The following is a 13,170-nucleotide window of genomic DNA, read 5'->3' as shown; positions in this document are numbered from 1 at the left end:
CCGATAGGGAACCGGTTGTTAAGATTTTGGCAGCTCATCACTGTGTATAGATTTCCTTTTAATGAAGATACAAATACATTAATCACTTTGCAAATAGTGACAGGGTGTTGCTTCTATTTTCTTTTTCTTCTAGTGATGCCTGTATTTATTTTAATAAGTTGTCCAGTTTTTGGAGTCTTACTCTTGTGTTTTTTCTTTCCATAGTGTGATTAGTAAGGAAATAAAAGGCAAATAAAGAATGGCAGAACATGCTGTGTACGTACAATTGGGAACTAGTGATATAATTGGTGTAATTGTTGGATACAATATCACTCCAGATTACACTGACTACATTTTGCGATCAAGAGAAAGTAAATATGTGAAACTTTTATACCTGTAAAAGCAGATAAGCATTCACGGAGGCAGGAGCGTGACAGACAGACTTTCTGAACACCTACTCCTCTGGCAAACAAGGATTTTATAGAACATCAAACTCCACTGCACAGTGTTTACTCCAACTATTTTTAGTATTCTAAGGGACATTTTTTTTTATCCACTCAGGCATTCAAAGAAAATGAGCACTGATCTCTCGTATCTGAGTAAGACTTACTTCATTCCTCTGTATACATGCCAGAAACAGATTCAAGTTACCAAGCATATGGTACTCACCTGTAAACCAAAAAAGTGTAGGTTTGAGGTTGTGATGAGTGTGATTCAAGGTTAGTTTTATGGGCAAGTCAGTGTGGCTCAGGGATATGACGGAATGCAGTCAGTAGTACACTAGATTACAGCCCACTGCCTTCCTCATTTTTAAGTAAGATGTGGATCCCCGTGAAAAGCTGTTGGGATCAAGATGGAGCTTTGAATTCTGGGACTTGGGCTGTTATTTCTATTTGGAAGGCACTGAGATACTATGGCGATAGAGGCTATGCAAATGCCACATCTTTATGATCGAGTTGTGGTTGGCTTTTATCTGTTCCATTTTATGGAATTAAGTGCAGCATTTGAGCTCCTGGAAAGCTGTCAGTGCCTCAGTAGGCAAAGAGTTTTTTATACTTCTGGTTTACCAAGTTAGTTATAGAGAGTAAACCAATGGCAATAAATCTCACATTCACCTTTGTGTAATAGCTCCAGGACACAAGCCATGTATTTTTTCAACAGCAGAACTTCTTCAACAATGATTTGCCAATCAATCTCCCACAAATACTCCATGTTCCCACCTTTTATATTTACACTAGTAAAAGAAGCTCACTCTTGGGAAAGGAGCCCAGCATAATCACAGAACACACTCTAATAAAAGGGCTTCAAAGATAATTTACAACTATAACCAAATGTTTCACAGCTGGTTACCATGTATCAGCCAAATTAATCTCTGGGGTATCTCCATTGGTTTTAGTATCTTTGCACCGGGATGAATGTCAGACCATTATGGGCCCAATCCTACCAACTCTCTACATTCTTAAATCCCATTGATGAAAATGGTAGTGGTGTGTGTAGGGTGTTTGTAGCATAAGGAGCTATGTGTAAATGGAAGAAGCTAGGTCTGGAGTATGGCTTGTTACTAAAGGCTATTGCATATGGTTATTAAATTCCTTAAAGCCAGACAAAGAAGGAAGTGGGGAGAGGGAAGGAACATGCTTAGTGAAGTCTCAGCAAGATGGAGGAAATGTTACACTTTTCTATTTAAAGACCTCTGTATACATGAAACAATTTAAAAATGCATTCCAGTTGTTTGATGTATTGGAGAGAGATAGAACATAACCGGTATTTTAAATGCAGGAGCAAGCAACAGTCATCGATTTGCATACCAGTTTCAAATCTCTCAGAATCATGTGTGAACGATAACTGCAAGCATTCCTGATTCTTGGAATGAAAAAATAATATTCAAGTTTATAATGAATTTTGCTCAAAAATACAAAAATGCACATTGTTGTGTATTTGGTAGTCGTAGTAATAGAATCTTGTTGTTGCTATGGCAGCTGAGTTAGATTATTAGGGGATAGCTCAGCCGGTTTTGGCTGGTTGTTGGCAGGGCCGGCTCCAGCATTTCTGCTGCCCTAAGGAAAAAAAAAAAAAAAAAGCCGCGATCGCGATCGGTGGCGGCTCTTGGGAAAAAAAAAAAAAAGCCGCTATCGGTGGCGGCAGTTCAGTGGCAGGTCCTTCGCTCCTAGAGGGAGTGAGGGACCTGCCGCCCCCGAATTGCCACAGGTGCCGCCCCTCTCCCATGGCCGCCCCAAGCACCTGCTTGTTAAGCTGGTGCCTGGAGCCGGCCCTGGTTGTTGGTTAGTTCAGTGTGTGGCAATAAATGTCTGCTTTTCAAGGTCTACAGCTCTCTGTGTCTCAAATGATTTCTTCTTAAAACTGCTGCCCCCCAGGATACAACCACATGGCAACGAGGGTGGGATCCCTGTGCTGCCCAGCAACAGAAGAAGGTAGAAGTCAAGGTAAAAAATATATTTAAAAAAATAAAACCTTTTTGCTGTTGGAAGGGGGTGTGAACTGGCTTGTTTGCACTGATGATGCAAACTGAAACTAAAACCATGGCTACACTTACGGGGCTCCTGGAACCTTTTGAGGAGACTACAGTGCAATGGCACGTATATACTGAGCGTTTTGAGCTTTTTGTTATTGCAAATGACATTGCAGAAGAGAAGAAGGTGCCAATATTCTTAAGTGTTGTAGGGGCTAAGACTTATTCCCTGCTACGCAGCTTACTACACCCTGTTAAGCCAGAGACCAAATCTTACAGTGACGTTGTGGAAATCCTGGGGTCCCATTTTTCTCCAAAACCACTGGTAATTGCTGAAAGATATAGGTTCCACAAAAGAGACTAAAAAGAAGACGAAACAGTTGTACAATTTGTAGCAACTTTGAAAAAGCTTGCGGAACACTGTGAATATAAGGGGATGTTAAATGACGCCCTACGTGACAGGTTAGTGTGTGGCCTGCACAGGGACGCTATACGGAAGCGCCTATTGACAGAGGCTCAGCTTACCTTACAGAAGGCCGTTGATATTGCGGTCTCCATGGAACTGGCTACAAAGGAGGTGCAATACATTGGTGCATCCCCTAGGGTGCATAAGGTGTCACAAGAACCTATTCACAAAACTGTGGGGAGTCAGGAATGTTGCCAATGTGGTAAGCCAGGTCAGCATGCATCAGAATGCTGGTGTAAGGACCTGGTGTGTCGACACTGTGGCAAAAAGGGACACAGTGTGCCTGTAATCAAAAGAAAAAGAGGCCTGCGGTCTGGCAGACCAGAAAGGAAAATCTGCATACCCTGGAGCAGACCCAGGATGGTCAAGATGACACCTCGTCAGAAGAAGAAGTGCCACTCCACGTTTTGTCTTTGGCAGTGGGCTCACATGAATACTGGGTAACCCCGTTGTTGGACAGCAAACCTGTACACATGGAGCTAGACACCATTGTAGCCATCTCACTGGTCTCAGAGACTGTGTATAAAGAAAAGCTACAGCATCTTCCGCTTAAGGCAACGAAAACTGTTCTGAAGATGTACACGGGAGAAGCTGTGCCCATGTTGGGCACTACTGATGTTAAGGTGGAACTCAATGGACAGGCTGCTAAACTGTCACTGTTTGTGGTGAAAGGCAATTACTGAGCCTTAATGGGTAGGTCTTGGCTGAGGAAGATTCAGCTGAACTGGGCAGAAGTGCACTGAATGACTAAAGATGAAACCAGTCTGACCGCTGTACTAAGGAAACATGTTGCTGTTTTTGGAGAGGATCTAGGAAGTCTGATGGGAATCACCGTGACATTGAACATTAAACCTGGCAGTCAACCAAATACCTGAAAGCCAGAACTGTGCCATATGCCCTCAGGCCAAAGGTTGAAGTGGACCTGGAGCGCCTGGTCACAAATGAGTCCTAATACCAGTTACCCATAGCCCATGGGCAACTCCAATCGCTCCAATAGTAAAGAAAGATGGCTTCTTCCGGATTTGTGGAGATTTTAAAGTCACGGTCAACCTGATGTTGTGTGCAGAGCAATACCTGCTTCCTCGCATCGATGACCTCTTCGCGGGGCTGGCTGGGGGACAAAAGTTCAGGAAGATTGATCTGAGTCAAGCATATTTACAGATGCACGTCAATGAAAAGTCCCAAGAGCTGTTGACTATTGTGACACATAAGGGGCTTTATCGATACTGTCGCCTACCCTTCAGAATAACGTCTGCTCCTGCCTTGTTTCAGAGGGCTATGGACCAGATCTTGTGTGGCTTGCCAGGAGTCTAGTGCTATCTGGACGACATCCTGGTCACTGGAAGGAATGAGGAGAATCACCTAAAGAATTTAGAGGCTACCCTACGAAGATTGGAAGAGTATGGCCTACGAGTCCGCAAAGACAAGTGTGAATTCTTCCAGTCCTCTGTTGAATATTTGGGACACATCATTGATGCTACGGGTCTTCATAAGGCCCCTGCAAAAGTTAAGGCTATTGTGGAGGCTCCAACTTCTCAAAATGTTAGCCAGCTTCGCTCATTTCTAGGACTATTAAACTATTATGGGAAGTTCATCTCTCAGTTAGCCACACTGTTAAAATCACTTCACGAACTCCTGGGGCAGAACAAGGTCTGGAAGTGGACTTAAGCCTGTGATGTTGCATTTAACAAAGCTAAGGGTGCATTGCTAAATTCGGGAGTTCTGACGCACTTTGATCCATCCTTACCTCTACAGTTGGCCTGCAATGCCTTCCCTTATGGAATGGGAGCGGTCGTGTCATACATTATGCCTTCAGGAGAAGAGAGACCTATTGCTTTTGCTTCACGCACCCTAAGCAAAGCAGAAACTAACTATGCCCAAATCGAACGTGAGGCATTGGGAATCATTTTTGGACTTTGGAAGTTTCATCAGTACCTGTTCAGACAGAAGTTTACACTTCTCACAGACCATCGACCTCTGACTTCAATTTTTAGACCACACACAGGTATTCCCCCATTAGCTGCTAGTCATATGCAATGAGGGGCATTGTTGCTTTCCGCACACACATATGAAATCCGGTATCGGAAATCCACTCTGCACGGCAATGCAGATGGTCTCTCAAGGCTGCCTTTGCCAGTCAAATGTCGAGATATTGCCCAGAAGGAAAGCTTTTACTTTGAACAGGTAGAGAACACACCCATCACCGCTACTCAGGTAAAGAAGGCAACTCGCGTTGACCCAGTATTGTCCAAAGTTATGGACCTGGTGATGCATGGAACATCTCAGAGAACCTCTCCGGTCTCACCCGACCTCATTACCTACATGTCCAGGAGAACGGAGTTATCGGTCCATTCTGGTTGTTTGTTGTGGGGAAGACATGTCATTATCCCACCACGACTGAGATCACAGATGTTAGAACAGCTACATTCCGGTCACTGTGGAATAGTGCGCATAAAGGAAATTGCACAAAGCTATTTTTGGTGGCTGGGATTGGACAGTGCTATTGAAGAAAAGGTAAGAGCTTGTATGTCATGTCAGGGTGTGAGGAATGCACCCCAGTGGGCACCCCTACACCCATGAGACTAGCCTGAAAACCCGTGGCAGCGTATTCACATTGACTTTGCTGGCCCACTAAAAGGAAGCATGTTCTTGGTGGTGGTAGATGCCCATTCTAAATGGCCAGAAGTGTCTATAATGCAGTCCACTACTGCAGAGAGTACTATCCAAAAACTACGGGACTCTTTAGTCATTTCGGTCTGCCAGAACAACTTGTGAATGACAACGGACCGCAGTTTGTCTCTCAGGAGTTTGGAAATTTTATGAAGGCAAATGGAGCTTTATGAATGCTTCTGGAGCTAAATGGGTCCCTGCCATTGTCATTGCTCAAGCAGGACCTGTTTGCTACACTGTCCGGACTGCTGAGGATCTCACCTGGCGGTGACATGTAGATCAGCTGTTGCCAGGTCATACTAGTCCCCAGGACACATCTTCAGTTAAGTTGCCTGACTTCACCACTTCCGGCAAGACACCGAATCAAGAGTCACCTGTTCCTGACGTTCCCCCTCCATTACTGCCTGAGGTGGAGATACATCCCTTCCCTGAACGAGCTGATACCACATCCTCGCCTGTTCGCACTACGAACCCTGAGCCCATTGTCAGGCCTGCACCCAAGATACTTTTGGGTGCACCAACACCAAAAGTTCACCATAATCCACGTAGAGACAGAAGGCCTCCTCAATGGCTGAATCTTTAGCTTGGGCAACACCGCAGTTACAGGGCAAAATAATCCCCTGGGTTTAGCCGGGAATGGAGGCAGTCTACCCTCCTTCTCTAGTATAGTGTTTGTTTTATTTAGGGGATGTTCTCATTAAGGGGGGAGGAATATGTTGTGTATTTGGTTGTCGTAGTAATAAAATCTTGTTGTTGCTATGGCAGCTGAGTTAGATAATTAGGGGATAGCCCAGCCAGTTTTGGCTGGTTGTTGGTTAGTTCAGTGTGTGGCAATAAATGGCTGCTTTTCAAGGTGTACAGCTCTCTGTGTCTCAAGTGATTTCTTCCTAAAACTGCTGTCCCCAAGGATACAACACACATCTTGAAACGTATTGGAAATAATTAAATTCACCTACATTGGTGCCAGGGCCGGCTCTAGGTTTTTTGCCACCCCAAGCAAAAAAAATTTTGGCTGCCCCCCACCCCAGCCCTGGGCTCTCCCCCCCAACCTGCACCCTCCTGCTGTCCCAGCCCTGGGTCACTGGTAACTCGCTCCCAGGGTGGGTCATTCAGCAGGAATTTTGGATGTGCACAGAACACAGACAGGATTGGTTCCCATATGGTTACAGAACTGCAGTAAAGCGGAACAATTTTCAGCTTGTGTAATTGGAGGATGTCTGGATGCATATTATAAGACTGTCCTACATAAATGAGGAAAAGTTGAGGTGCCTTTATTATTCTTTTGTTCCACTCTTTGTTTCAATAGGGAATTTGCCAATGCAATCACTGTCTTCCTTTTAAACAAATAAAACTAAAAAAAAAAAAAAAAAAGCAATGGCTGTTGAAAATAGCAATTCCAGTCCTAAAAATCACTGGGAAGCATTGCTTCCTCAATTTTATCCTACTTTTTCTACAGCAAGTTACAGTGGATCAGTATATTTGATTTGGGAGAAATGAAGTAACAGCTGCCCAAATTGAGCTTGAGCACTCCTGAATTTTGAGGGTGTTCAAATCTGGAAGGCAAGTGCTAGATTCCCTTTCTGAATATTAGCTATATCTGGAAAGGAAAAGTCACTTTCTGCTTCCATGGCTCAGAAGTGGAAATCCTCCTACATGCCTGGTACTGTATCTAAAGCTGCCCAGGTCCTCTAGCAGAGCCTCCCCTCCCTTACTTTTCATTTTAAATTCTAGTGGGATCCACGTACATCCCTTGCTAGGCTTCAGATAGAGAGGTGCACTGTCCCTTTAGTCCACCCAATTCCTTCTTTGGGGGCTCCAAGGTGAGGTCACACCAGTATCCCTAATCCAGTCTGGGGAAGTCTTCTGAAGGGGATATCTGGGGCAAAGCCTTCTACTCCTTGGGCTGGGCACACTTGTCCCCCACTCACAGTGCCACCCCGTTCTAGCAGCCACCTCTCCATTCACAGCAAGCTGCAGCATGGCTCAGCTACCTCACTCCCTCCCCCTCCCTTTCCTGTTGATAGCTGCCAAGGGATTGCTGGGAAATGTAGTTCTTTCCCTGCTCCAGGGCTGGCTCTATAGGCAGGGAGCTAGGCAAGGAACTACAGCTCCCAGGGTCCCATGGGTTCTCCACTTCTGCAGCGTTGCGAGAGGGGAGGAAGTGAGTTTAAAAAAAAAAAAAAAAAAAGGATGGCCAGAATGCCGCCCCCTGCAAATGTGCTGCCCCAAGCACCTGCTTGATTTGCTGGTGCCTAGAGCCAGCCCTGATTGGTGCACATTGTTCTGGAGCTGTTGTATTTTTTTCTGTACGGGAGCATTTGCTGTTCCCCATGGTATAGCACTGTGGGGCATCCCAAAAGGATTACCTAATGGTTTTAGCAGAAGAAATTAAACAAAACAGGGAAACAACCCAGATCTTAATCTAGACTGTTTGGGAAAGCAATCCTGTAACAGCCCATGTGGCATGTAGATAGGGAGTTGTGCATCACCTCAGGTGCGCAATGAAATATCACAGAGGTGAAATTCTGGTTACACTGAAGTTAGTGGGAGGTTCTCTGTTGACTTAAATGGTCCAAAAGTTTACCGTAGATGGGTAAACATAAGTCTCCATCCTGTGTTATTTGCCACAAGGTTTTAAAATACCCCTCTACATCCCCTGGTGGTGCGTAAGAAAGAAAGAAGTGTGGCATAGGTCAGGTAGAGTGGGTGGTTCTCTTAACTGCTGGTCCTGAAGCAATAATTCCAGTGTGCAGCAGCCACTCCTTTTAATATTAGTTACTCCTGCAGCAGACGTTTTGCCTCAGATGTAAAAGATCTGCCTGTGCGCACATCTGAATTAAGAAGTGAAAAAACAAGTTTGCAAAAAAGAGTGAAATCAAAATTAATTGGCCATAGATTTAACAGAAGTGTGGTAATGACATTAATGTAAGCAAGCAAGAATTATTATTATTTATTTGTATTACGATAGTACCTAGGAGTCCTACTCATTATAAAATTCATTGGTTAGGGAATTTAGAAACTTTGCTTTATATTTTCCATATGCAAAGAGGATGCATACTGTCAGTCTATATGACTTTTATTTTGATTAAGGAAAAAAATCAGAAAATTAAAAAAAAAATTAAAAAAAAATTTTGTTGTTGTGGTTGTTACTGAAAATTGAAAATTGTTGGTTTTTAAGTGGAGGTATCAATGTTTGTTTTCAATGAAATTGTCCATGGGGGTGGGGGAACCCATTTTCCAACCAGTTCTATTACTAACCTCAATGTATTTGTTACTGTTGTAAAGATACTTACATCCAGTGAATTCCACTCTAGGTGGGATGTGAGAGTTCATGAAAGTAAGAAGTAGGAAAAAGAAGTCAGATTTGAAGTGTGTGGGCTTTGTATTGGGAGTTTTTCTTCAATCCTGATCTAGCTAATGTTCACAAAAGTATAATTTGGTATCCAGGTGAAGACTAGATACATTAGGGTACGTTAGCTAAGGTTTCATGAGTAAATCCACAGCGAATAAAAACTTTATTTTGACTTAGTGGCTTTGTGGCATATGGTGGAAATTCTGCTGATTTCAAGGAATCGGCATGGAGAGCTTGCCACTCCATGCATAATGCCCAATGTCCTATTCTCCTCTGGTAGCCTGGCTCGCCTAGGAGCTAGTTAGCCATGGCTGCAAGTACAAATAAAGTTAATGCTTCTCTGAGTAGCATTAGTGCCTGATTAATTTTCCATTGAAAAACCATTGGTTTTGGAGGTATAATACCCTTTTGAGTGCTTGCACTCAGCTCTGTCCCCAAGCTATGTTTGACATGACCCACCAAACATGTTGGGGTCCAGTTGCATCATGTATACGTAAAGGATTTCTCCATCTTAGAGAGAGAGAGAGGAACGATGCTTGTGGGCTCTACTCCTCCCACTCATCAGCCAGGTTTGGTCAGGACTTGTGCTATTTTCATTTCCTCTATACCTCCCAATGGAAGAAATCATATGACAACTCATGGTTTATAAAACTGACTCCAAGGCTGTCTCTCTAGAATCAGACTGTCCTACTTCATTAAACTTTATGCCACAGGAATAGAAAGCATGGCTCAACTCTTCTCTAGCAGTGTCTGAACCATAAAAACTCCCGCTAGTTGCTTTTCTTTCTCAACTTCTTTATTTGTATTCATTCTAACAGAGGTGAACCTTGCAGTGATTTAGTGATTTACTGTGAAGAGCTACTAAAGAAATTCAAAATAGGTAAATGGGTTCAATTTACAAACAAAGCTATCCGCTTCTCCCCTGCTCCAGGGCATCCTAATAGTATGTTGTTACTGTCTGAAGTGTCCTTCTTTAATAACTGGAGGACAGGAATAACTAGGAATACTTTGTTGAGCAAGTGATATGATTGACTGAATACCTCCTAGTGCTTTAGGAAGCTTTAAACACAGCTGATTGAATGCTGCTTGGTGAATATTTTATCATGCCCAAGCACCTGCCAAAACTAGATGATGATTCCATTTTTAAACACATCAAATAGTAAATACTTAGCTAAATATTTTGTCAGCTAACAAATAGGAATTTGGGTAATAAGAGATAGTTCAATTTTATATCAATTGTATGGTGTAAGAGTTATATTTATTTACTGTAATCCTATACAGCACATCAATGGGGAATATTTCAGAAGTTATACTGCACACTTTTCTGAAATGATACAATAAAGATACTGGCTAGTTTCTAAAAAGCTAGTTGGCAGAATGAAGCAAGGACCTACACTCAACTCAATGGCATTTCTATCTGTCTGCTAACACTAGTTGTGATCTCTGGTTGTGCTTTTCCTATTAGGGAATGTTCTCTTTTCTGTAAAAATCTCTCTCTTGTAATCTGTTTATGCTCAATCTCGTATCTGAGTTTTTTGACATCTTGGTGTGCAGCAGGAGGGACCCAGCACTACGTGCCACAAAGGCAAATTGCTTCCTTTCCCGTTGTGCTGCTGCTGTGAGATTTTAATGTCATGGGTAAGGAGTCCTTCTCTGTACAATGACAGCTGTGGGCCTTTAACAACTTCTTGTGAAACCAACTACCCATCTGGATTGGTTGTGCCTTCAGCAGGGGCAGTGATATTTCTCTCGCCTTCTGTTTTTAGCATATAAGTCTTTCTGTGTGTTAGGTGATAAGCTTTGTGGGTGATATTTCTGAGCCACTTTTGAAAAGGTTGGCAAATGCAGCTCTCTAGTTGTAGTGGGTATATGTCTTGTCACTGGGTATATGTGTTCTGTTACTGGTTCTGTTTAAAATTAGGGGAAACATGATGAGATTTTAGGGTCTACAATCATCCTGAAAAATGGCATGCTGGTGTTGTCCCTTCTTCTGACACCAGTGTCATGCTTCTGCTGAGAAGTAACAAATATCTGGAGCCTTGCAGGTCAGCTTCCCAGTGGAGAAGATATCAGTGACATAGAATTTTGAGTATATGCTAAGTGCAACTTGTTTTATTTATACCCATACATCAGTTCTAGAACAAAGGTGGTCAGACAGCATGCAGTGCAGTCAGTCCCTTTTTCCAGGAATCTCAGCCCAGCAGCAACACGAGTTACTGCCTCAAGAATTTATTTTAATCAAAGCCAAAGGCAGATAGCAAACTTTTCTGCCGCTCACAAAACTCCCTCTCTACAGAAGCTACCTCCTACAGAGAACCCTGCCTAAGAAATACTAACAACAGCACAGCATGTCTTCCCAAGACTGAACATTATGTTGCACACTAAAGAAAAAGAACTTGAAAGACTATGTATAAAAGCACCACTTGGTGACACCTGCCATAACATTATGTATTATTAGTTACTGTCGAGGTTATTCAGGAAGAACTGAGTCTTTGATGTCAGACTTTTTGTGTCAGAAGTAGAGTATGATCAGTGATAAATACTATCTGAACTAATGTTGATTTCTGCCTTTCCTTTTTCTTTTCCTCCCCGCTCCCTCATCCCACATTTCTCTTCAAACTGTAGACTATATATACAGTATCTTGAATATTGGAAAAACTTGGTTGATTCCATCTTGTGTGTTTCTCTTCTCTTTTTTCCCCTTGGTATAATTAGACATTATTGTCTACACGGAATCCCATAAATTGAAAAGTAAATGAAGATAAACTCATTCATTTGTCGCCTAATACAGGCCTCAATGCACTACTGTAAGCTTGTACCAAGGTCTCCAGAGGTAGTAAATAAAGCAGGCTGCTGACCCATTTTCACACCCAGACTAGTAGTGTAAAATCAGCTTTACCTGGAATCTTTGTTTTCTTACTCTGTATATCCATCTTTAAAAATACTGTGTGCCAATTTTTTGAAATGTGGGTACCTTAATAGATTTCCATATTTGGATACTCAAAACAAACTGCCCATTTGAAACACCTATGTGTCAGTTTAAGCCTGTAAGTGCATGGTTTGAGCATCCTAGTTAACCACCTATGTTTGGAAACTGAACTCTTTGTGGCCAATTGTGCATGCACATACATACGTGGTCTTGCTCTGCTTACATAATACAAATGTTAGACAGAACCAAAGAGATATAGCTAATTCTAAACAAGTGCTTTTATTTGCAGTACTTTGAAACATTCAAATTAGTCAAAAGTATGGATTTGTATTTTGTCTTTTTCTTTCCCCTTTTCCCAGGAAACTTCATGGTGCTGTGGTCGACCTGCAGAACATCAGTATTTAAATCAGTAACAAACCGCTTCATTAAGAACTTGGCCTGCTCTGGGATCTGTGCCAGTCTAGTCTGTGTGCCTTTTGATATTGTCCTTAGTGCCAGTCCACACTGCTGTTGGTGGATCTACACCATGCTCTTCTGTAAAATTGTCAAGTTCTTGCATAAAGTCTTCTGCTCAGTGACCATCCTTAGTTTTCCTGCCATTGCTTTGGACAGGTAAGAAATCAAATTTACAAGCATCCTGTCCTTGATTTTCTTTATTTCCTTCCCCGCTTAATTACACACATCTGAATGTTAAATATTGTTTAATGGTGCCTTGTGCCGATATATCAACGGCCTCCATCCCAGCTTTGTGACCACAAAGTTCAATTTCCTTGCACACAAGTATGGATATAAAGATTAATCTCTGTTGTGTGGAACAGTTTCATTTCAGTTTATCCTGATATCTATGGACTTCACAAAGGGGTTTTGATATGCAGATGTATCTTCAAAGATGCTTCTATCCTCTTATTCCTCCTGTCATTAATCCTTCTTATTACTAAGTCTTTGTGCTGAACAAACTTCATGGATACTTGTCCATTAACTCGCTAATTATGTGATTAATACTTTCTGATCCCACCCATCTTGAGGCAGATCTCTATTAACAGGGAAAAGTACAGTTTCACATGAGTGGTTCTGTGAGCAAAATACACATTTTTGGTTCCAGACTAATACAAAATTACTATTTGTATTACCATAGTCATAGCCCCAGTCATGGACCGGGACCCATTGTACTAGGCGCTGTACAAACATAAAACAAAAAGATGGTCCCTGCCTCAAAGAACATACAATATAAATAGACCAGACAGACCTAGGGTGGGGAACGGGGTACAACGCACAAGCAGAATGAACGGTGTGATGGCAGCAAT

General features: G+C 42.5%; 1 protein-coding gene across 1 annotated transcript in view; it reads left to right on the top strand.

Moving 5' to 3' along the window:
* The window catches only part of GPR176 (G protein-coupled receptor 176), an 80,646-nt gene that overhangs the window by 62,166 nt on the left and 5,310 nt on the right, over positions 1–13,170 (top strand). Inside the window, exon 2 of the mRNA XM_065404425.1 lies at positions 12,226–12,478. Coding sequence (XP_065260497.1) covers positions 12,226–12,478 — 253 coding nt within the window. The remainder of the gene's footprint in view (positions 1–12,225; positions 12,479–13,170) is intronic.

Source organism: Emys orbicularis, chromosome 4, assembly GCF_028017835.1.
Source record: "Emys orbicularis isolate rEmyOrb1 chromosome 4, rEmyOrb1.hap1, whole genome shotgun sequence".
Lineage (NCBI taxonomy): Eukaryota > Metazoa > Chordata > Testudines > Emydidae > Emys > Emys orbicularis.
Note: the sequence above shows the minus strand (reverse complement) of the source record. Positions and strands in the feature narration are given on the sequence as shown.